The following is a 21,585-nucleotide window of genomic DNA, read 5'->3' on the forward strand; positions in this document are numbered from 1 at the left end:
AGTATATAGTGCAGTGATGGCAGGAGGAGATACAATGTATCAATGTGTACAGTGTATATAGTGCAGTGATGGCAGGGAGGAGATACAATATATCAATGTGTACAGTATATAGAGCAGTGATGGCAGAGAGGAGATACAATGTATCAATGTGTACAGTATATAGTGCTGTGATGGCAGGGAGGAGATACAATGTATCAATGTGTACAGTATATAGTGCAGTGATGGCAGGGAGGAGATACAATGTATCAATGTGTACAGTATATAGTGCAGTGATGGCAGGGAGGAGATACAATGTATCAATGTGTACAGTATATAGTGCAGTGATGGCAGGAGGAGATACAATGTAACAATGTGTACAGTATATAGAGCAGTGATGGCAGGAGGAGATACAATGTATCAATGTGTACAGTATATAGTGCAGTGATGGCAGGAGGAGATACAATGTATCAATGTGTACAGTATATAGAGCAGTGATGGCAGAGAGGAGATACAATGTATCAATGTGTACAGTATATAGTGCTGTGATGGCAGGGAGGAGATACAATATATCAATGTGTACAGTATATAGAGCAGTGATGGCAGAGAGGAGATACAATGTATCAATGTGTACAGTATATAGTGCTGTGATGGCAGGGAGGAGATACAATGTATCAATGTGTACAGTATATAGTGCAGTGATGGCAGGGAGGAGATACAATGTATCAATGTGTACAGTATATAGTGCAGTGATGGCAGGGAGGAGATACAATGTATCAATGTGTACAGTATATAGTGCAGTGATGGCAGGAGGAGATACAATGTAACAATGTGTACAGTATATAGAGCAGTGATGGCAGGAGGAGATACAATGTAACAATGTGTACAGTATATAGTGCAGTGATGGCAGGAGGAGATACAATGTAACAATGTGTACAGTATATAGTGCTGTGATGGCAGGGAGGAGATACAATGTAACAATGTGTACAGTATATAGAGCAGTGATGGCAGAGAGGAGATACAATGTAACGATGTGTACAGTATATAGTGCAGTGATGGCAGGGAGGAGATACAATGTATCAATGTGTACAGTATATAGTGCAGTGATGGCAGGAGGAGATACAATGTATCAATGTGTACAGTATATAGTGCAGTGATGGCAGGGAGGAGATACAATGTATCAATGTGTACAGTATATAGTGCAGTGATGGCAGGAGGAGATGCAATGTATCAATGTGTACAGTATATAGTGCAGTGATGGCAGGAGGAGATACAATGTAACAATGTGTACAGTATATAGTGCAGTGATGGCAGGAGGAGATACAATGTATCAATGTGTACAGTATATAGTGCAGTGATGGCAGGAGGAGATACAATGTAACAATGTGTACAGTATATAGAGCCGTGATGGCAGAGAGGAGATACAATGTAACAATGTGTACAGTATATAGTGCAGTGATGGCAGGGAGGAGATACAATGTAACAATGTGTACAGTATATAGTGCAGTGATGGCAGGGAGGAGATACAATGTAACAATGTGTACAGTATATAGTGCAGTGATGGCAGGAAGGATATACATTGTATCAATGTGTACAGTATATAGTGCAGTGATGGCAGGAGGAGATACAATGTATCAATGTGTACAGTATATAGTGCAGTGATGGCAGGAGGAGATACAATGTATCAATGTGTACAGTATATAGTGCTGTGATGGCAGGGAGGAGATACAATGTATCAATGTGTACAGTATATAGTGCTGTGATGGCAGGAGGAGATACAATGTATCAATGTGTACAGTATATAGTGCAGTGATGGCAGGGAGGAGATACAATGTATCAATGTGTACAGTATATAGTGCAGTGATGGCAGGAGGAGATACAATGTATCAATGTGTACAGTATATAGTGCAGTGATGGCAGGGAGGAGATACAATGTATCAATGTGTACAGTATATAGTGCAGTGATGGCAGGGAGGAGATACAATGTAACAATGTGTACAGTATATAGTGCAGTGATGGCAGAGAGGAGATACAATGTAACAATGTGTACAGTATATAGTGCAGTGATGGCAGGAGGAGATACAATGTATCAATGTGTACAGTATATAGTGCAGTGATGGCAGAGAGGAGATACAATGTAACAATGTGTACAGTATATAGTGCAGTGATGGCAGGGAGGAGTTACAATGTATCAATGTGTACAGTATATAGTGCAGTGATGGCAGGAGGAGATACAATGTATCAATGTGTACAGTATATAGTGCAGTGATGGCAGGGAGGAGATACAATATATCAATGTGTACAGTATATAGAGCAGTGATGGCAGAGAGGAGATACAATGTATCAATGTGTACAGTATATAGTGCTGTGATGGCAGGGAGGAGATACAATGTATCAATGTGTACAGTATATAGTGCAGTGATGGCAGGGAGGAGATACAATGTATCAATGTGTACAGTATATAGTGCAGTGATGGCAGGGAGGAGATACAATGTATCAATGTGTACAGTATATAGTGCAGTGATGGCAGGAGGAGATACAATGTAACAATGTGTACAGTATATAGAGCAGTGATGGCAGAGAGGAGATACAATGTATCAATGAGTACAGTATATAGTGCTGTGATTGCAGGGAGGAGATACAATGTATCAATGTGTACAGTATATAGAGCAGTGATGGCAGAGAGGAGATACAATGTATCAATGTGTACAGTATATAGTGCAGTGATGGCAGGGAGGAGATACAATGTATCAATGTGTACAGTATATAGTGCAGTGATGGCAGGAGGAGATACAATGTATCAATGTGTACAGTATATAGTGCAGTGATGGCAGGAGGAGATACAATGTATCAATGTGTACAGTGTATATAGTGCAGTGATGGCAGGGAGGAGATACAATATATCAATGTGTACAGTATATAGAGCAGTGATGGCAGAGAGGAGATACAATGTATCAATGTGTACAGTATATAGTGCTGTGATGGCAGGGAGGAGATACAATGTATCAATGTGTACAGTATATACTGCAGTGATGGCAGGAGGAGATACAATGTATCAATGTGTACAGTATATAGAGCAGTGATGGCAGAGAGGAGATACAATGTATCAATGTGTACAGTATATAGTGCTGTGATGGCAGGGAGGAGATACAATGTATCAATGTGTACAGTATATAGAGCAGTGATGGCAGAGAGGAGATACAATGTATCAATGTGTACAGTATATAGTGCAGTGATGGCAGGGAGGAGATACAATGTATCAATGTGTACAGTATATAGTGCTGTGATGGCAGGGAGGAGATACAATGTATCAATGTGTACAGTATATAGTGCTGTGATGGCAGGGAGGAGATACATTGTATCAATGTGTACAGTATATAGTGCAGTGATGGCAGGAGGAGATACAATGTATCAATGTGTACAGTATATAGTGCTGTGATGGCAGGGAGGAGATACATTGTATCAATGTGTACAGTATATAGTGCTGTGATGGCAGGGAGGAGATACATTGTATCAATGTGTACAGTATATAGTGCAGTGATGGCAGGGAGGAGATACAATGTATCAATGTGTACAGTATATAGTGCAGTGATGGCAGGGAGGAGATACATTGTATCAATGTGTACAGTATATAGTGCAGTGATGGCAGGGAGGAGATACAATGTATCAATGTGTACAGTATATAGTGCAGTGATGGCAGGGAGGAGATACAATGTATCAATGTGTACAGTATATAGTGCAGTGATGGCAGGAGGAGATACAATGTATCAATGTGTACAGTATATAGTGCAGTGATGGCAGGAGGAGATACATTGTATCAATGTGTACAGTATATAGTGCTGTGATGGCAGGGAGGAGATACATTGTATCAATGTGTACAGTATATAGTGCAGTGATGGCAGGGAGGAGATACAATGTATCAATGTGTACAGTATATAGTGCAGTGATGGCAGGGAGGAGATACATTGTATCAATGTGTACAGTATATAGTGCAGTGATGGCAGGAGGAGATACAATGTATCAATGTGTACAGTATATAGTGCAGTGATGGCAGGGAGGAGATACATTGTATCAATGTGTACAGTATATAGTGCAGTGATGGCAGGGAGGAGATACAATGTATCAATGTGTACAGTATATAGTGCAGTGATGGCAGGGAGGAGATACATTGTATCATGCCATTCACAGGTAACTGAGATCATCTCATGCCTCTGATAACTTTGTATAATCACCGCCATCCGCATATCATTGTATAGGAATTTATTAGGGGGAATTAGGATTGAGGCACACTACACTATATGCTCGCCCTGTATTTTTTGTAAACCTGTTGCATATCATATGATCATTATATCTAATAAGGTTATGCTGGTACTTTGTTGATGGTCTTAGAACTATTATTTTAAGTATGTTTTAATTTTTGTATGTATATTTGTTGTTGTTTTTTGGGGGGTATCCATATTTATGGAACAATAAAGTCTATTTTTTGGACAAACTCATGTCTAGAATGATTTTGATACACAAATTGTGTGTTTGAGACATAGATAGGTTTACTGTTGTTTGCATTATGTCTTGCGCAGATATTAATGCCGGAAAGTTATTATAGGTGCTAATGACATACACAGTCTGAATGTGCAGGGCACAGGGTGCTGAGGGGACAGGAGACCCGCTATGTATGCATTATACAGTTGGTTAGATCCCGGGTGTAGCTATGGGTGGGGCAGATGTACCCAGACTCTGGTACTTATAGAGGACCTAAAGGCCCCTGTGCCACGAAAGATACCTGTATTACAAATGGCACATTTTGGGGATTGTAGTGGGGGGGGGGGGGGTGGTTATTCTGGTTTTGCATTGTGCCCCAGGATCTTCAATACAATCCTCTGGGTGAGATACAATGTATCCCCGTGTACATCACAAGGTGTAGCCAGGACAGGGAGAGCCAGTGCTGGCAGGGATAGATATATATATTTTTTATTTTTTTTGCATGCACAAGTAACCTACTGCTGCCCTGTAAAACTTCAGTAACTCCAGTTCTCTATTACCTGTGCCCCCCCCCCCTTCCTCAGTGATTACAGAACATCACAGGCAGAGGAAGAGGAGGGAGAGGAGGGAGAGGAGGGAGAGGAGGGGGCTGCAGCCACTGGAGTGGAAAATAGACTCTTTGTAGTGGAGGTGAGAAAACATCCCCCTCCACAGGGGGCTATCCAAACTTCAATAATGTGTGACACCAACCCTGCCAGCAAATCACTGGCCGCATCCCCTGTGCACAAAGCCCGGGGCCCACAAGACATGGCCCCCATATAACACCCACTGCAACCTGTCTAATGTAACTCCTAATATATTCTGCACCCCTATAATGCACTATAACAATCTGCACCCCCATAATACCCTGCAACGTGTCTAATGTAACTCCTAATATATTCTGCACCCCCTATAATACACTATAATACTCTGCACCCTCATAACATCCTGCAACCGGTCTAATGTAAGTCCTAAAATATTCTGCACCCCTATACATTACAATACTCTGCACCCCCACAACACACTGCTCCCCCGTTCCTACAGTGCACCCTTAAACCAAAAATACAGGGCGCCCCACAACACACAACAGAGCCCGTTCCGGGTGTATTCATGTGATCTCTTGTATTATCTCGCATACAATGAGCACCTGTTATGTATCAGCTGCTCCCCTCATCCAGAGCCCCCCACACTGTATTCTGCACTCCACCCCTCATCCAGAGCCCCCACACTGCATCCTGCACTCCACCCCTCATCCAGAGCCCCCCACACTGTATTCTGCACTCCACCCCTCATCCAGAGCCCCCACACTGCATCCTGCAGCCCACCCCTCATCCAGAGCCCCCACACTGCATTCTGCACCCCACCCCTCATCCAGAGCCCCCCACACTGCATCCTGCACCCCACCCCTCACCCAGAGCCCCCCACACTCCATCCTGTAACCCACCCCTCATCCAGAGCCCCCCACACTCCATCCTGCAACCCACCCCTCATCCAGAGCCCCCACACTGCATCCTGCCCCATCATCCAGAGCCCCCCAAACTGCATCCTGCACTCCACCCCTCATCCAGAGCCCCCATACTGCATTCTGCACCCCGCCCCTCCTCGAGAGCCCCCAAACTGCATCGTGCACCCCACCCCTCATCCAGAGCCCCACACTGCATCCTGCCCTCCATCCTCACCTAGAGCCCCCACACTGCATTCTGCACCCCACCCTCATCCATACCCCCACACTGCATCCTGCCCCCCTCATCCAGAGCCCCCACAATGCATACTGCCCCCTCATCCTGAACCCCCAACCTGCATTCTGCACCCCACCCTCATCCAGAGCCCCCACACTGCATCCTGCCCCCCTGATCCAGAGCCCCCACACTGCATCCTGCTCCCTCATCCAGAGCCCCCACACTGCATCCTGCCCCCTCATCCAGAGCCCCACACTGCATCCTGCCCGCCATCCTCACCTAGAGCCCCCCACACTGCATTCTGCACCCCACCCTCATCCATACCCCCACACTGCATCCTGCCCCCCTCATCCAGAGCCCCCACAATGCATACTGCCCCCTCATCCTGAACCCCCAACCTGCATTCTGCACCCCACCCTCATCCAGAGCCCCCACACTGCATCCTGCCCCCTCATCCAGAGTCCCCACACTGCATCCTGCTCCCTCATCCAGAGCCCCCACACTGCATCCTGCCCCCTCATCCAGAGCCCCCACACTGCATCCTGCCCCCTCATCCAGAGCCCCCACACTGCATCCTGCCTCCCCTCATCCAGAGCCCCCACACTGCATCCTGCCTCCCCTCATCCAGAGCCCCCACACTGCATCCTGCACCCCTCATCCAGAGCCCCCACACTGCATCCTGCTCCCTCATCCAGAGCCCCCACACTGCATCCTGCCCCCCTCATCCAGAGCCCCACACTGCATCCTGCACCCCTCATCCAGAGCCCCACACTACATCCTGCACCCCACCCCTCACCCCCCACACTCCATCCTGCAACCCACCTCTCCTCCAGAGCCCCACACTGCATCCTGCCCCCTCATCCAGAGCCCCCACACTGCATCCTGCACCCCACCCCTGGTACCTGCCTGTCTTCGTCTACATGTGCACTGACCCAGGTCTACCCTCAGGAGGTCACTCTCCCCTCTGCCCTGCATACACCTGGCATATATGCCCATGCATCATGACTCAGGGTCTATGCCACACGTCTGATATTCTTGGTTTATGGATGGCACATTGGATCCCAGGAGCCCCGCAGGACAGTGCAGTGCATCAGCTAGGGAATGCAGGGGTTAATACAGGGCAAGCCCCTCCTCTCATGCATATTCATCAGCTGGGTGGAGCAGCAGTCATGCAGACCCTTGCAGCCTCCTCCACCTCTCAGAGTAGTTGCTGGTTTTGGGGGGTGATCATCATCATTTCTCCTTATAGCAGGTGGTGGAGTCCAGGTCAGGTAACCACTCATCATCTCCAGGAGAAAGCAGAAGACTTGAGGGAAGCTTGAAGTCCCCAGCACCCTCAGGAGAAGGGGCATGGATGCAGAAGTCTGCAGCTGAGTACTGGAGCCCCTCTGCCTGGAGAGTGCTCCTGGATTTTTGGGGTTGGGGGGCAGGATTGGTACTGTTTGAGGAGAGGACCCTCCAGGACTGTGTGAGCCATGTTTCAACCAGCAGGGAAACGCTGCTTCACCATTGAGTCCTTAGTGGCCAAGGACACTCACCTGACCTCAGAGGAACCTGTCAGACCCACAGCCCTGAGTTACCCCAGCTCCACAGCTGAAGCCTTTGTCAGTGGCTTTCCCAGTCCTGCTGGAAGGTCCCTGTACACTAACCCAGAACTGGTCTTCCCAGAGGCTGCTGTCACCCACCCAAGCCTGACTGTGCACCCCCACCAGCTGCACCAGCACCCACACTCCTTCTATGGAGCTCAGCACAGGGACGCCCTCAACTTCTACCCATGGGTGCTCAGGAACAGGTTCTTCCCACACAGATTCCAAGGTAACTACAACTTCATCATTGCCCCTTGTCTTCTGCACTCTTGTGGTGGTGACCGCTGCCCGCACTGCCCGCACTGCCTCCTAATATCTGGCGGTGGCGACTACTGTTGTAATTAATATTATTAGTATGATGATAAAGATGATGAAGATGAAGATTATTAATATTATTAGTATTATTATTATTATTGTTGTTGTTGTAATTATTACACATGTCACAGGACATAATATCTGCTGTGTGCGCACCGCTATATCCACAACCCGACTACAAACACACTAGAGAGTAATAGAGTGTTATAATAAATACAGGCGAATTACATACTAAATACAGGTGAAATATTATATATATACTAAATACAGATTACACATTTATACAACTAAAAACTATATAAAGATGAAACATACAAAGCTACACTATAAATACAAATGAAACATATACACAACTATATAATAAATACAGGTTACACATATACAGCGCTACATACTGAATACAGATGAAACACACATAACTAATATACAAAACTGCATACTATATAGATACAAAACTATTTAATAAATACAGCCGAAGCATATACACGACTACATACAGGTTATACAAATAACAACACTACATACGAAATACAAATTATACAAATATCCAGCTATATAATAAATAAAGGTGAAACATATTCAAAACTACATAATATATACAGGTTATATATATATATATATATATATATATATATATTATATATATATATATATATATATATATATATATATACAACTACATACTACATTCAGGTTACACGTATATGCAAACGACACCATCTACAGGTTACATATATACACAACTATATTCTATATACAAGTTTTACATATACACAAATACATACTATACACAGGTAACACATATACACAACTACATACTATATACAAGTGACAGATATACAAAATTATATACTATAAACAGGTTACACATATACACAACTACATACTAAATACAGATAAAACATATACACAACTACATACAGGTTACACATATGCACAAATACATACTATACACAGGTAACACATATACACAACTACATACAATATACAAGTGACAGATATACAAAATGATATACTATAAACAGGTTACACATATGCACAAATACATACTATATACAAGTGAAACATACACAAAATACATATTAAACACAGATAAAACATACAAAACTACATACTAAATAAATTGGAAACATATAGAAGCTAAATACTATATACAGATGAAACATACAAAACTACATTCTGAATACAGGTTACGCATATACACATTCAATACAGGTGCATCATATACAAAATGACATACTAAATTCAGGGGAAGCATATACACAACTGCATACTATATACAGGTGAGATATATATATATATATATATATATATATATATATATACACACCATTCTATATACCATACACAGATGAAACATGCAAAACTACATACTGTATACTGGTTACACATATACACAGCTATATAACAAATTCTTAATATTTATACAATGGAAGGACAGTTGGTATATTGTGTCGTACGCTGACATGCTTAATACATCCACATATACTGGCATATATATATATATATATATATATATATATATATATATATATATATATATATACACATAGTAAATCTATTAAGTCATATATACACTGTATGCGGAGTCCACACTAATCTACTCGAGAATATCACCGCGGCTATCTATCTATCTATCTATCTATCTATCTATCTATCTATCTATCTATCTATCTATCTATCTATCTATCTATCTATCTATCTATCTCATATCTATCTATCTATCTATCTATCTATCTATTCTATCTATCTATCTATCTATCTATCTATCTATCTATCTATCTATCTATCTCATATCTATCTATCTATCTCATATCTATCTATCTATCTATCTATCTAATCTCATATCTATCTAATCTCATATCTATCTATCTCATATCTATCTATCTCATATCTATCTATCTATCTATTCTAATCTAAACATATCTCCGCTGTATACAGTATAACAGATATATACACTGTATACACTACGCACAATTCATTCACACGTTAAACGCATATACAAGACCCTGCGGCGTCTACATATATACTCTCATTCACTTACTATAGATATAGAGATGAATGCTATGTATGGACTGACCTGCTATATCCATACTTATCGTGTATACACTGTAGTATATATATTTACAATTGGAAGGGATTCTCATGATCTCCAATGACATGATACTTCACAAAATTACTAAGACATCAATATAAAACCGCGGACACACTATAAATATATATATACACTATACAAAGGGAATTTACTCCGGACATAAGCTCCAAGGAAACATATAATTGTATGATAAGATATAAACGTGACATACGAAGTGTGTGTGAAATCTGATTACAGGGACTGACCTATAACATACAGGCATGAATATAGTATAACGTGTCATATACATAACAACCTCAATGCATGCCATGCTGGACTTATACAATATACAAGCTACACACTCGGATAGATAGATAGATAGATAGATAGATAGATAGATAGATAGATAGATAGATAGATAGATAGATAGATAGATAGATAGATAGATAGATAGATAGATAGATAGATAGATAGATAGATAGATAGATAGATAGATATGAGATAGATAGATATGAGATAGATAGATATGAGATAGATAGATAGATAGATAGATAGATAGATAGATAGATAGATAGATAGATAGATAGATAGATAGATAGATAGATAGATAGATAGATAGATAGATAGATAGAAACCTCTGCACTGTAAAATTGTTCCGAATTTCCCCTGAAGTAATTTAGAAGTAAATATACTGCAGGCAAATAAAAGTACAAATAATTGCCAATAATAATAATAATTAATAATTAAACGTTGGGTATGTAATAAGCAGATATTACCAGATACGTTAATGATAACTAAAATCAGAAATATATAAACCTATATTCCTATTATTCTAATCAGTTTTTTAAATTATTAATATCTTAATTGTATTATTATCACCATTATCAATATAAGCCTAAACATTATTATTAGTAGATTTTTTTATCTATTATTATTATTAATGTTATTTGTAGTATTATTATTATTATTATTATTATTATTATTTAGACACAAATATTGTGATTATTAATGATGTAAGTACAATAAACCCCACTTTCTTCTCACTACTTATTCTAAGGTGACGCTACTAATGTTCTAATAAAAATAATGATAAAAATAATAATAATAATAATACAAATAATGATGATAATAATAATGATAATAATATAATAATAATTGTAATAATGATAATAATAATAGTGTTAATAAAAAAATTATAATAATAAATGATAATATATATTATAAGCTATCAGTACAGGATGAATGTTGCTTTTGATGGGGGGGGGGGCAGCAGAGCATTTCCCTCCCCCTCCTCATTATTGTACTATAAATGCTAATCCTCCGGCCCCTCTATAGAGGACGATTATGAAAAGCTTCATTGTCCTGGGGGATTGAGCAGCTACATTTATCCGACCCCAAGCAGCAGATACCCCCCCATCTCCTGGAGTCACCCCCAGGGTCACTGCTGGTAGTAAACTCCTGTGCCCTGAGGTGTCTAATCACAAGTGCATGTGGCAGCAGAGGGATGATAGATAACATAGAGCTATATACCCGTACTGACCTCATATAGACAGAGGGATGATAGATAACATAGGTTTATATACCCATACTGACCTCATAGAGGGATGATAGATAACATAGAGCTATATACCCATACTGACCTCATATAGACAGAGGGATGATAGATAACATAGGTTTATATACCCATACTGACCTCATAGAGGGATGATAGATAACATAGAGCTATATACCCATACTGACCTCATATAGACAGAGGGATGATAGATAACATAGGTTTATATACCCATACTGACCTCATATAGACAGAGGGATGATAGATAACATAGGTTTATATACCCATACTGACCTCATAGAGGGATGATAGATAACATAGAGCTATATACCCATACTGACCTCATATAGACAGAGGGATGATAGATAACATAGAGCTATATACCCATACTGACCTCATATAGACAGAGGGATGATAGATAACATAGGTTTATATACCCATACTGACCTCATAGAGGGATGATAGATAACATAGAGCTATATACCCATACTGACCTCATAGACAGAAGGATGATAGATAACATAGATCTATATACCCATACTGACCTGATAGACAGAGGGATGACTCCCATCACCATCATCATCATTACTATAATTATCCCCATCATAAGAGATTGTTATTAGAGCAGTCATTTATCACTATTTATTTGTGTGTGTATTACCAGAACATCACTTTATAACTATTACATGTATACATTTATATACCTATAATAATACTACTGTGACGTAGACTGATGCTCCTCCCTGGATCTTATTACCCTATGACTATGTCATGCTCTGACGTCATCTACATATTGCTCCACACAAGAAACACAAAAATGACATAACAATAATACAAAATATACATAAACATTGTTTCTCCCATAGAAGCTGATGACTGATCCTGTTCGTTCAGCACACAAGAAAATGGTGACAGCACACTGCGAACACTAATGTCACCTAAGCCACTAAATATAAATAAATATGCATTACTGCAAAATCTACTTACAATAGGAAGGTTCTTAGCGCACATTTTGATCAAATTGTCTGAGCCCACCTGCCAAGACAAGGCAACCTCTATGAGGTGGCTACGCTGCACATATACCCAAAACTGGGACTAACCCTACATATTCTTGGGACGTTTTGTTTAATTTTGTTGGAATGTGCTGTTCAAACTTTTGTGTTTATGTGATTCATATATGTGGGGTTAGTGACTGTATCCATTTTTGATCTTGCACTCCTCCCATTCTGCTGTGGGTGATTTTAATTAGTTTAATGCTGGTTCCTACCATCCCCAGATATATGTAGGTTTAGTCCCAGTTCTGGGTTTATGTGCAGCGTAGGTTCCCACCTCATAGACTTCGCCTTGTCGTGGCAGGTGGGCTCACAGAATTTGATAAAAATGTGCACTAAGAACCTCCCTATTGTAGGTAGATTTAGCAGTAATGCACATTTATTTATATTTAGTGGATTAGGTGACATTAGTGTTCACAGAGTGCTGTCGCCATTTTCTTGTGTGCTGTATATTTGCAGTCACAGGCGTTCTTGCACCTGTATACACGTTTTGTTTCACTTTGTTGGAATGTGCTGTTCAAACTTTTGTGTTGTTTATGTGATCCTGTTCGTTGTCATTTCCTTTGGATGATTTCAGGATTATTGGTGATGAGTTAGTTTCTATGGGTTATGGTTCTAGTCTCTGGATGATGAGTACATGTCTATAGGTGCGGGGTATAGATCTATGGGGGATTAGTACATATCTAGTGGTAATGAGTATATTGCTTTGGGTCATGAGTACATGTGTGTGAGTACCTGTGGGTGATAAGCCTTTATATGAGTAATCATTATTCAACTATTGGCGATGAGTACATGTCTATGGGTGATGACAACATATATAAGGTTAATGAATACATTTCTATGGTTGATGAGTACATATATATTGGTAATGAGTACATGTCCATGGGCTGCGTATATGTCTATGGGCTGAGTACATGTCTATGGGTGATGAGTGCATGTCTATGGGCTGAGTACATGTCTATGGGTGATGAGTGCATGTCTATCGTTGACCAGCACAGGTCTATTGGTCATGACTATGTCTGTATGGGTGATGAGAACAGGTCTATGGGTCATGAATACATCTGTATGGGTGATGAGTACAGGGTTATGAATACATCTCTATGGGTGATGAGTACAGGTCTATGGTTTATGAATACATCTCTATGGGTGATGAGTACAGGATTATTGGTGATGTTTATGGTTTATAAATACAGGTATATAGGTGATGAGTACAGTTCTATGGATGATAAGCACATGTGTATGGGTTATAAGTACAAGTCAATTGGTAATGAATATAGGTCTATGGGTTATAAGTACAGGTCTATAGGTTATGACTATAGGTCTATGGATGATTAGTACACGTCTATGGATGATGAATACATGTTTATTGGTCATGAGCACCGGTCTATGGGTGATGCATTTATGTTTATAGGCTATAAGTTCAGATCTATGGGATATGAGAATATCTCTATTAATAATAACTCATATTGGTTATGGGCACAGGTCATTGGGTTGTGAGGACAGGTTTATGGGGGATGATTTCATGTTTATGGGTTATAAATACAGGTTTTTGGGTGATGAGTACATTTCTATGGATGGTAAGCACATGTCTTTGGGTAATAAGTATAGGTCTATAGTGAATGAATATAGGTCTGTTGTGAGTACAGTAATATGGGTGATGCATTCATGTTTATAGGTTATGAGTTCAGGTCTATGGGATATGAGAATATCTCTGAGTGATAAGTACAGGGTTGTGGGTGGTGAGTACAGGTTTTTTTTAGGTTATAAGTACAGGTCTATAGGTAATGAATATAGGTCTATGGGTTATGAGTACATTTCTGTGGGTGATGCATTCATGTTTATAGGTTAGCAGGTCAGTAGGATATAGGAATATCTCCATGGGTGATGAATACAGTTCTGTAGGTTTTAAGTACATGTCAATGAGTATAGGACAGTGGGTAAAGAGTAAATGTCTATGGGTTATGAGGACAGGTCTATGGGTTGTGTGGACAGGTTTATGGGTTGTGCGGACAGGTCTATAGGTTGTGCGGACAGGTCTATGGGTTGTGAGGACAGGTCTATGGGTTGTGAGGACAGGTCTATGGGTTGTGTGGACAGGTTTATGGGTTGTGCGGACAGGTCTATGGGTTGTGCGGACAGGTCTATGGGTTGTGCGGACAGGTCTATGGGTTGTGAGGACAGGTCTATGGGTTGTGAGGACAGGTCTATGGGTTGTGAGGACAGGTCTATGGGTTGTGCGGACAGGTCTATGGGTTGTGCGGACAGGTCTGTGGGTTGTGCGGACAGGTCTGTGGGTTGTGAGGACAGGTCTATGTTGTTGTAAGTACAGGTGACTGGGTTGTTGTAAGTACAGGTCTATAGGTAGTTGTAAGTACAGGTCTCTGGGTTGTTGTAAGTACATGTCGACGGGTTGTTGTAAGTACAGGTCTATTGGTTGTTGTAAGTACAGGTCTATGGGTTGTTGTAAGTACATGTCTATGGGTTGTTGTAAGTACAGGTCTATGGGTTGTTGTAAGTACAGGTCTATGGGTTGTTGTAAGTACAGGTCTCTGGGTTGTTGTAAGTACATGTCTATGGGTTGTTGTAAGTACATGTATATGGGTTGTTGTAAGTACAGGTCTATGGGTTGTTGTAAGTACAGGTCTATTGGTTGTTGTAAATACAGGTCTATGGGTTGTTGTAAGTACATGTCTATGGGTTGTTGTAAGTACAGGTCTATGGGTTATGGTAAGTACAGGTCTATGCGTTGTTGTAAGTACAGGTCTATGCGTTGTTGTAAGTACAGGTCTTTGGATTGTTGTAAGTACAGGTCTATGCGTTGTTGTAAGTACAGGTCTATGGGTTGTTGTAAGTACAGGTCTATCGGTTGTTGTAAGTACAGGTCTATGGGTTGTTGTAAGTACAGGTCTATGGGTTGTTGTAAGTACAGGTCTATGGGTTGTTGTAAGTACAGGTCTATGGGTTGTTGTAAGTACAGGTCTATGCGTTGTAAGTACAGGTCTATGGGTTGTTGTAGGTAAAGGTCTCTGGGTTGTTGTAAGTACAGGTCTATGTGTTGTTGTAAGTACTGGTCTATGGGTTGTTGTAGGTACAGGTCTCTGGGCTGTTGTAAGTACAGGTCTATGCGTTGTTGTAAGTACAGGTCTATGGGTTGTTGTATGTACAGGTCTATGGGTTGTTGTAAGTACAGGTCTATAGGATGTTGTAAGTACAGGTCTATGGGTTGTTGTAAGTACAGGTCTATGGGTTGTTGTAAGTACAGGTCTATGGGTTGTTGTAAGTACATGTCTATGGGTTGTTGTAAGTACAGGTCTATGTGTTGTTGTAAGTACTGGTCTATGGGTTGTTGTAGGTACAGGTCTCTGGGCTGTTGTAAGTACAGGTCTATGCGTTGTTGTAAGTACAGGTCTATGGGTTGTTGTAAGTACAGGTCTATGGGTTGTTGTAAGTACAGGTCTATAGGTTGTTGTAAGTACAGGTCTATGGGTTGTTGTAAGTACAGGTCTATGGGTTGTTGTAAGTACAGGTCTATGGGTTGTTGTAAGTACAGGTCTATGAGTTATGGTAAGTACAGGTCTATGGGTTATGGTAAGTACAGGTCTATGCGTTGTTGTAAGTACAGGTCTTTGGATTGTTGTAAGTACAGGTCTATGCGTTGTTGTAAGTACAGGTCTCTGGGTTGTTGTAAGTACAGGTCTATGGGTTGTTGTAAGTACAGGTCTATGGGTTGTTGTAAGTACAGGTCTATGGGTTGTTGTAAGTACAGGTCTATGGGTTGTTGTAAGTACAGGTCTATAGGTTGTTGTAAGTACAGGTCTATGGGTTGTTGTAAGTACAGGTCTATGGGTTGTTGTAAGTACAGGTCTATGGGTTGTTGTAAGTACAGATCTATGGGTTGTTGTAAGTACAGGTCTCTGGGTTGTTAAAGCATACACACCCTGTTAAAATTCTAGGTTTTTGTCAGGCCAAAAAATCAGTACTAGATTAATCATTCCAGAACTTTTTCCACCTTTAATGTGACCCATAATCTATACAATTATATTGAAAAACAAACCGAAATCATTTGGGGTGGAAAAATAAAAATAAAGAACAGAAATAATGTGGTTGCATAAATCTGCACACCCTTAATCTAATACTTTGTTAAATTACCTTTTGACTTTATGACGGCATTCAGTCTTTTTGGGTAGAAGTCTATCAGCGTGGCATATCTTGGCTTGGCAATTGTTGCCCACTCTTTCTTGCAAAAGCTCCAAATCTGTCAGATTGTGGGGGGCATGTCCTGTGTATGGCCTCCTCAAGTCACCCCACAAATTCTCAATGGGATTCAGATCTGGGCTTTGGCTGGGCCATTCCAAAACTTTGATCTTCTTCTGGTGAAGGCATTCTTTTGTTGCTTTGGGTCGTTGTCGTGCTGAAAGGTGAAACTCCTCTTCATCTTCAGCTTTTTAGCAGAGGCTGCAGGTTTTGTGCCAATATTGACCGCTAATAATTCCCTCCACCTTGACTAAAGCCTCAGTTACAGCTGCAAAACAACAGCCCCAAAGCATAATGCTGCCTCCACCGTGCTCCATAATGCTGCCTCCACCGTGCTCCATAATGCTGCCTCCACCATGCTCTATAATGCTGCCTCCACCATGCTCCATAATTCTGCCTCCACCATGCTCCATAATGCTGCCCCCACCATGCCCCATAATGCTGCCTCCGCCATGCTTCATAATGCTGCCTCCCCCGTGCTCCATAATGTTGCCTCCACCATGCTCCATAATGCTGCCTCCACCATGCTCCATAATGCTGCCCCCACCATGCTCCATAATGCTGCCTCCACCGTGCTCCATAATGCTGCTTCCACCGTGCTTCATAATGCCGCCTCCACCGTGCTCCATAATGCCGCCTCCACCATGCTCCATAATGCTGCCTCCACCATGCTCCATAATGCTGCCTCCACCATGCTCCATAATGCTGCCTCCACCATGCTCCATAATGCTGCCTCCACCATGCTCCATAATGCCGCCTCCACCGTGCTCCATAATGCTGCCTCCACCATGCTCCATAATGCTGCCTCCACCGTGCTCTTTAATGCTGCCTCCACCGTGCTCCATAATGCTGCCCCCACCATGCTCCATAATGCTGCCTCCACCATGCTCCATAATGCTGCCTCCACCGTGCTCCATAATGCTGCCTCCACCATGCTCCATAATGCTGCCTCCACCATGCTCCATAATGCTGCCTCCACCGTGCTCCATAATGCTGCCCCCACCATGCTCCATAATGCTGCCTCCACCATGCTCCATAATGCTGCCTCCACCGTGCTCTATAATGCTGCCTCCACCATGCTCCATAATGCTGCCTCCACCATGCTCCATAATGCTGCCTCCACCGTGCTTCACTGTGGGGATGGTGTTCTTTTGGTGATGTGCAGCGTTGGCTTTGCGTCAAACATACCTTTTGGAATTATGACCAAAAAGTTCAACCTTGGTGTCATCAGATCATAACACGTTTTCCCAGATGCTTTTGGCAGACTTGATGTAAGTCTTTGCAAAACATGGCCGGGCATGGATGTTTTTCGTTGTTAGAAAAGGCTTCCGTCTTTACATCCTACCCCACAGCCCAGACATATGAAAGATATGGGAGATTATTGTCACATGCACTACACAACCAGTACCTGCCAGAAAGTCTTGCAGCTCCTTTAATGTTGCTGTAGGCCTCTTGGTAGCCTCCCGGACTAATTTTCGTCTTGTCTTTTCATCAAGTTTTGAGGGACGTCCAGTTCTTGGTAATATTACTGTTGTGCCAGATGTAATCCACTTCTTGATGACCGTCTTCACTGTGTTCCATGGTATATCTAATGCCTTGGAAATTCTTTGGTGCCCTTCTCCTGACTGATGCCTTTCAACAATCAGATCCCTTAGATGTGTTGTAAGGTCTTTATGGACCATGGCTTTTGCTGTCACATGCAACAAAGAAAATGTCAGGAAACCCCTAATAGAACAGCTGAACTTTATATGGGGTTACTCAGAATCAATATAAATAATGGCAGCTGAGTACTGATGGTGATTGGCTAATTCTGAACACAACCACATCCCCAATTATAAGAGGGCGTTTACACTAACGCAACCACATTATTGTAGTTTTTTTTTATTTTTCCCCTCTAAATGATTTCAGTTTGTTTTTCAATGGAATTCTACAGATTATGGGTCACATTAAAGGTGGAAAAAGTTCTGAAATTATTCATCCTGTACTGATTTTGTAACATGACAAAAACCTAACATTTTAAAAGGGGTGTGTAGACTTTTTATATCCACTGTATACTGGAGAGTCCCACATAGCTGTAGTAATATCCTAAAGTGTCTGGCTGAGCACTCACATCTGCCTGAGAACCATTACTTGGTGGAGTAACACGCTGTAGAAGCTGGACTTGCTGGTACTTGTAGTTCCACAACAGTTGGAGTGTCATTGCTGCACCAACATAGTTATGGGTGCTTTGCTTGTATTTGCAGTTTTACACATATTAAAGAGCCCCAGGTTGCTGCAATAATAAATGTGAAGTCTGGCCGGCATTGTTTTAGGAGTATGCATCAATTTAAATGGTATTTATGTAAAAATTCCAGGTCGGTGCAGGACTCCAGAGACAGTGTTACCTGCTAACACCGCCAGGACCTGCCCCAGAGCGACTACAGGTGTCAGGGAGAGAATCCCATGTGCTCAGAGCTGTAATTCAGATTTCACATATCAATACAATAATACTAGTGATACAGCAGCACATTGCAGAGCAGAACCTGTGCACAGTGCGCTGCAGTCAGGGATATGGACCTGTGGTGCGGTGATCATTGACTTGTACTTGTGTATGTACACAGGTTCATAGAGTATGTGTATATTTGTATATGTGTGTGTATATATATATATATATATATATATATATATATATATATAGTGGATATAAGGCTGGATTCACACGAGCATGTTCAGTCCGTAAATGACGGAACGTATTTCGGCCGCAAGTCCTGGACCGAACACACTGCAGGGAGCCGGGCTCCTAGCATCATAGTTATGTATGACGCTAGGAGTCCCTGCCTTGCTGCCGGACAACTGTCCCGTACTGTAATCATGTTTTCAGTACGGGACAGTTGTCCTGCAGAGAGGCAGGGACTCCTACCGTCGTACATAACTATGATGCTAGGAGATCGGCTCCCTGCAGTGTGTTCGGTCCAGGACTTGCGGCCGAAATACATTCCGTCCTTTACGGACCGAACATGCTCGTGTGAATCCAGCCTAAATAGTCTACACACCCCTGTTAAAATGCCAGGTATTTGTCTTACAAAATCAGTACAGGATGAATAATTTCAGAACTTTTTCCACCTTTAATGTGACTCATAATCTGTACAATTCCACTGAAAAACAAACTGAAATCATTTAGAGGGGAGAAATAAAAATATAGAACAAAAATAATATTGCATAAGTGTGAACACCCTTTTATAATTGGGGATGTGGTTGTATTCCGAATTAGCCAATCACAATCAGTACTCAGCTGCAATTATTTATAGTGATTCTGAGTAACCCCATATAAAGTTCAGCTGATCTATTAGGATTTTCCTGACATTTTCTTTGTTGCATGTGACAGCAAAAGCCGTGGTCCGTAGAGTGCTTACAACACATCAGAGGGACCTGATTGTTGAAAGGCATCAGTCAGGAGAAGGGTACCAAAGAATTTCCAAGGCATTAGATATACCATGGAGCACAGTGAAGACGTCATCAAGAAGTGGGTTACATTTGGCACAACAGTGACATTACCAAGAACTGGACGTCCCTCAAAACTTGATGAAAAGACAAGACGAAAATTGGTCCAGGAGGCCACCAAGAGGCCTACAGAAGCATTAAAGGAGATGCAGGACTTTCTGGCAGGTACTGGTTGTGTAGTGCATGTGACAATAATCTCCAGTATTTTGTGGGGTACGGTGGCAAGACGGAAGCCTTTTCTAGCAAAGAAAAACATCCAAGTCCGGCTATGTTGTGCAAAGACCAACAACAAGTCTGCCAAAAGCATCTGGGAAAACGTGTTATGGTCTGATGAGACGAAGGTTGAACTTTTTGGCTTTAATTCCTAAAGCCAACACTGCACATCACCAAAGGAGCACCATCCCACAGTAAAGCATGGCGGAGGCAGCATTATGGAGCACGGTGGAGGCAGCATTATGGAGCACGGCGGAGGCAGCATTATGGAGCACGGTGGAGGCAGCATTATGGAGCATGGTGGAGGCAGCATTATGGAGCAGGGTGGAGGCAGCATTATGGAGCAGGGTGGAGGCAGCATTATGGAGCACGGTGAAGGCAGCATTATGAAGCACGGCGGAGGCAGCATTATGGAGCACGGCGGAGGCAGCATTATGAAGCACGGCGGAGGCAGCATTATGGAGCACGGTGGAGGCAGCATTATGGAGCACGGTGGAGGCAGCATTATGGAGCACGGTGGAGGCAGCATTATGGAGCACGGCAGAGGCAGCATTATGGAGCACGGCAGAGGCAGCATTATGAAGCACGGCGGAGGCAGCATTATGGAGCACGGTGGAGGCAGCATTATGGAGCACGGTGGAGGCAGCATTATGGAGCACGGTGGAGGCAGCATTATGGAGCACGGCGGAGGCAGCATTATGAAGCACGGTGGAGGCAGCATTATGGAGCACGGTGGAGGCAGCATTATGGAGCACGGTGGGGGCAGCGTTATGGAGCACGGTGGAGGCAGCGTTATGGAGCACGATGGAGGCAGCGTTATGGAGCACGACGGAGGCAGCATTATGGGGCACGGTGGAGGCAGCATTATGGAGCACGGCGCAGGCAG

At 42.3% G+C, this 21,585-nt stretch overlaps 1 protein-coding gene across 1 annotated transcript in view; it reads left to right on the forward strand.

Annotated features, from left to right (window-relative positions):
• The first annotated feature begins 7,391 nt into the window (after nucleotides 1-7,391).
• The window catches only part of EMX1 (empty spiracles homeobox 1), a 71,163-nt gene continuing 56,969 nt past the window's right edge, over nucleotides 7,392-21,585 (forward strand). The window contains exon 1 of the mRNA XM_075848658.1: nucleotides 7,392-7,988. Coding sequence (XP_075704773.1) covers nucleotides 7,649-7,988 — 340 coding nt within the window. The 5' untranslated portion in view covers nucleotides 7,392-7,648. The remainder of the gene's footprint in view (nucleotides 7,989-21,585) is intronic.

This window comes from Rhinoderma darwinii, chromosome 1 (genome assembly GCF_050947455.1).
Source record: "Rhinoderma darwinii isolate aRhiDar2 chromosome 1, aRhiDar2.hap1, whole genome shotgun sequence".
Classification (NCBI taxonomy): Eukaryota; Metazoa; Chordata; class Amphibia; order Anura; family Rhinodermatidae; genus Rhinoderma; species Rhinoderma darwinii.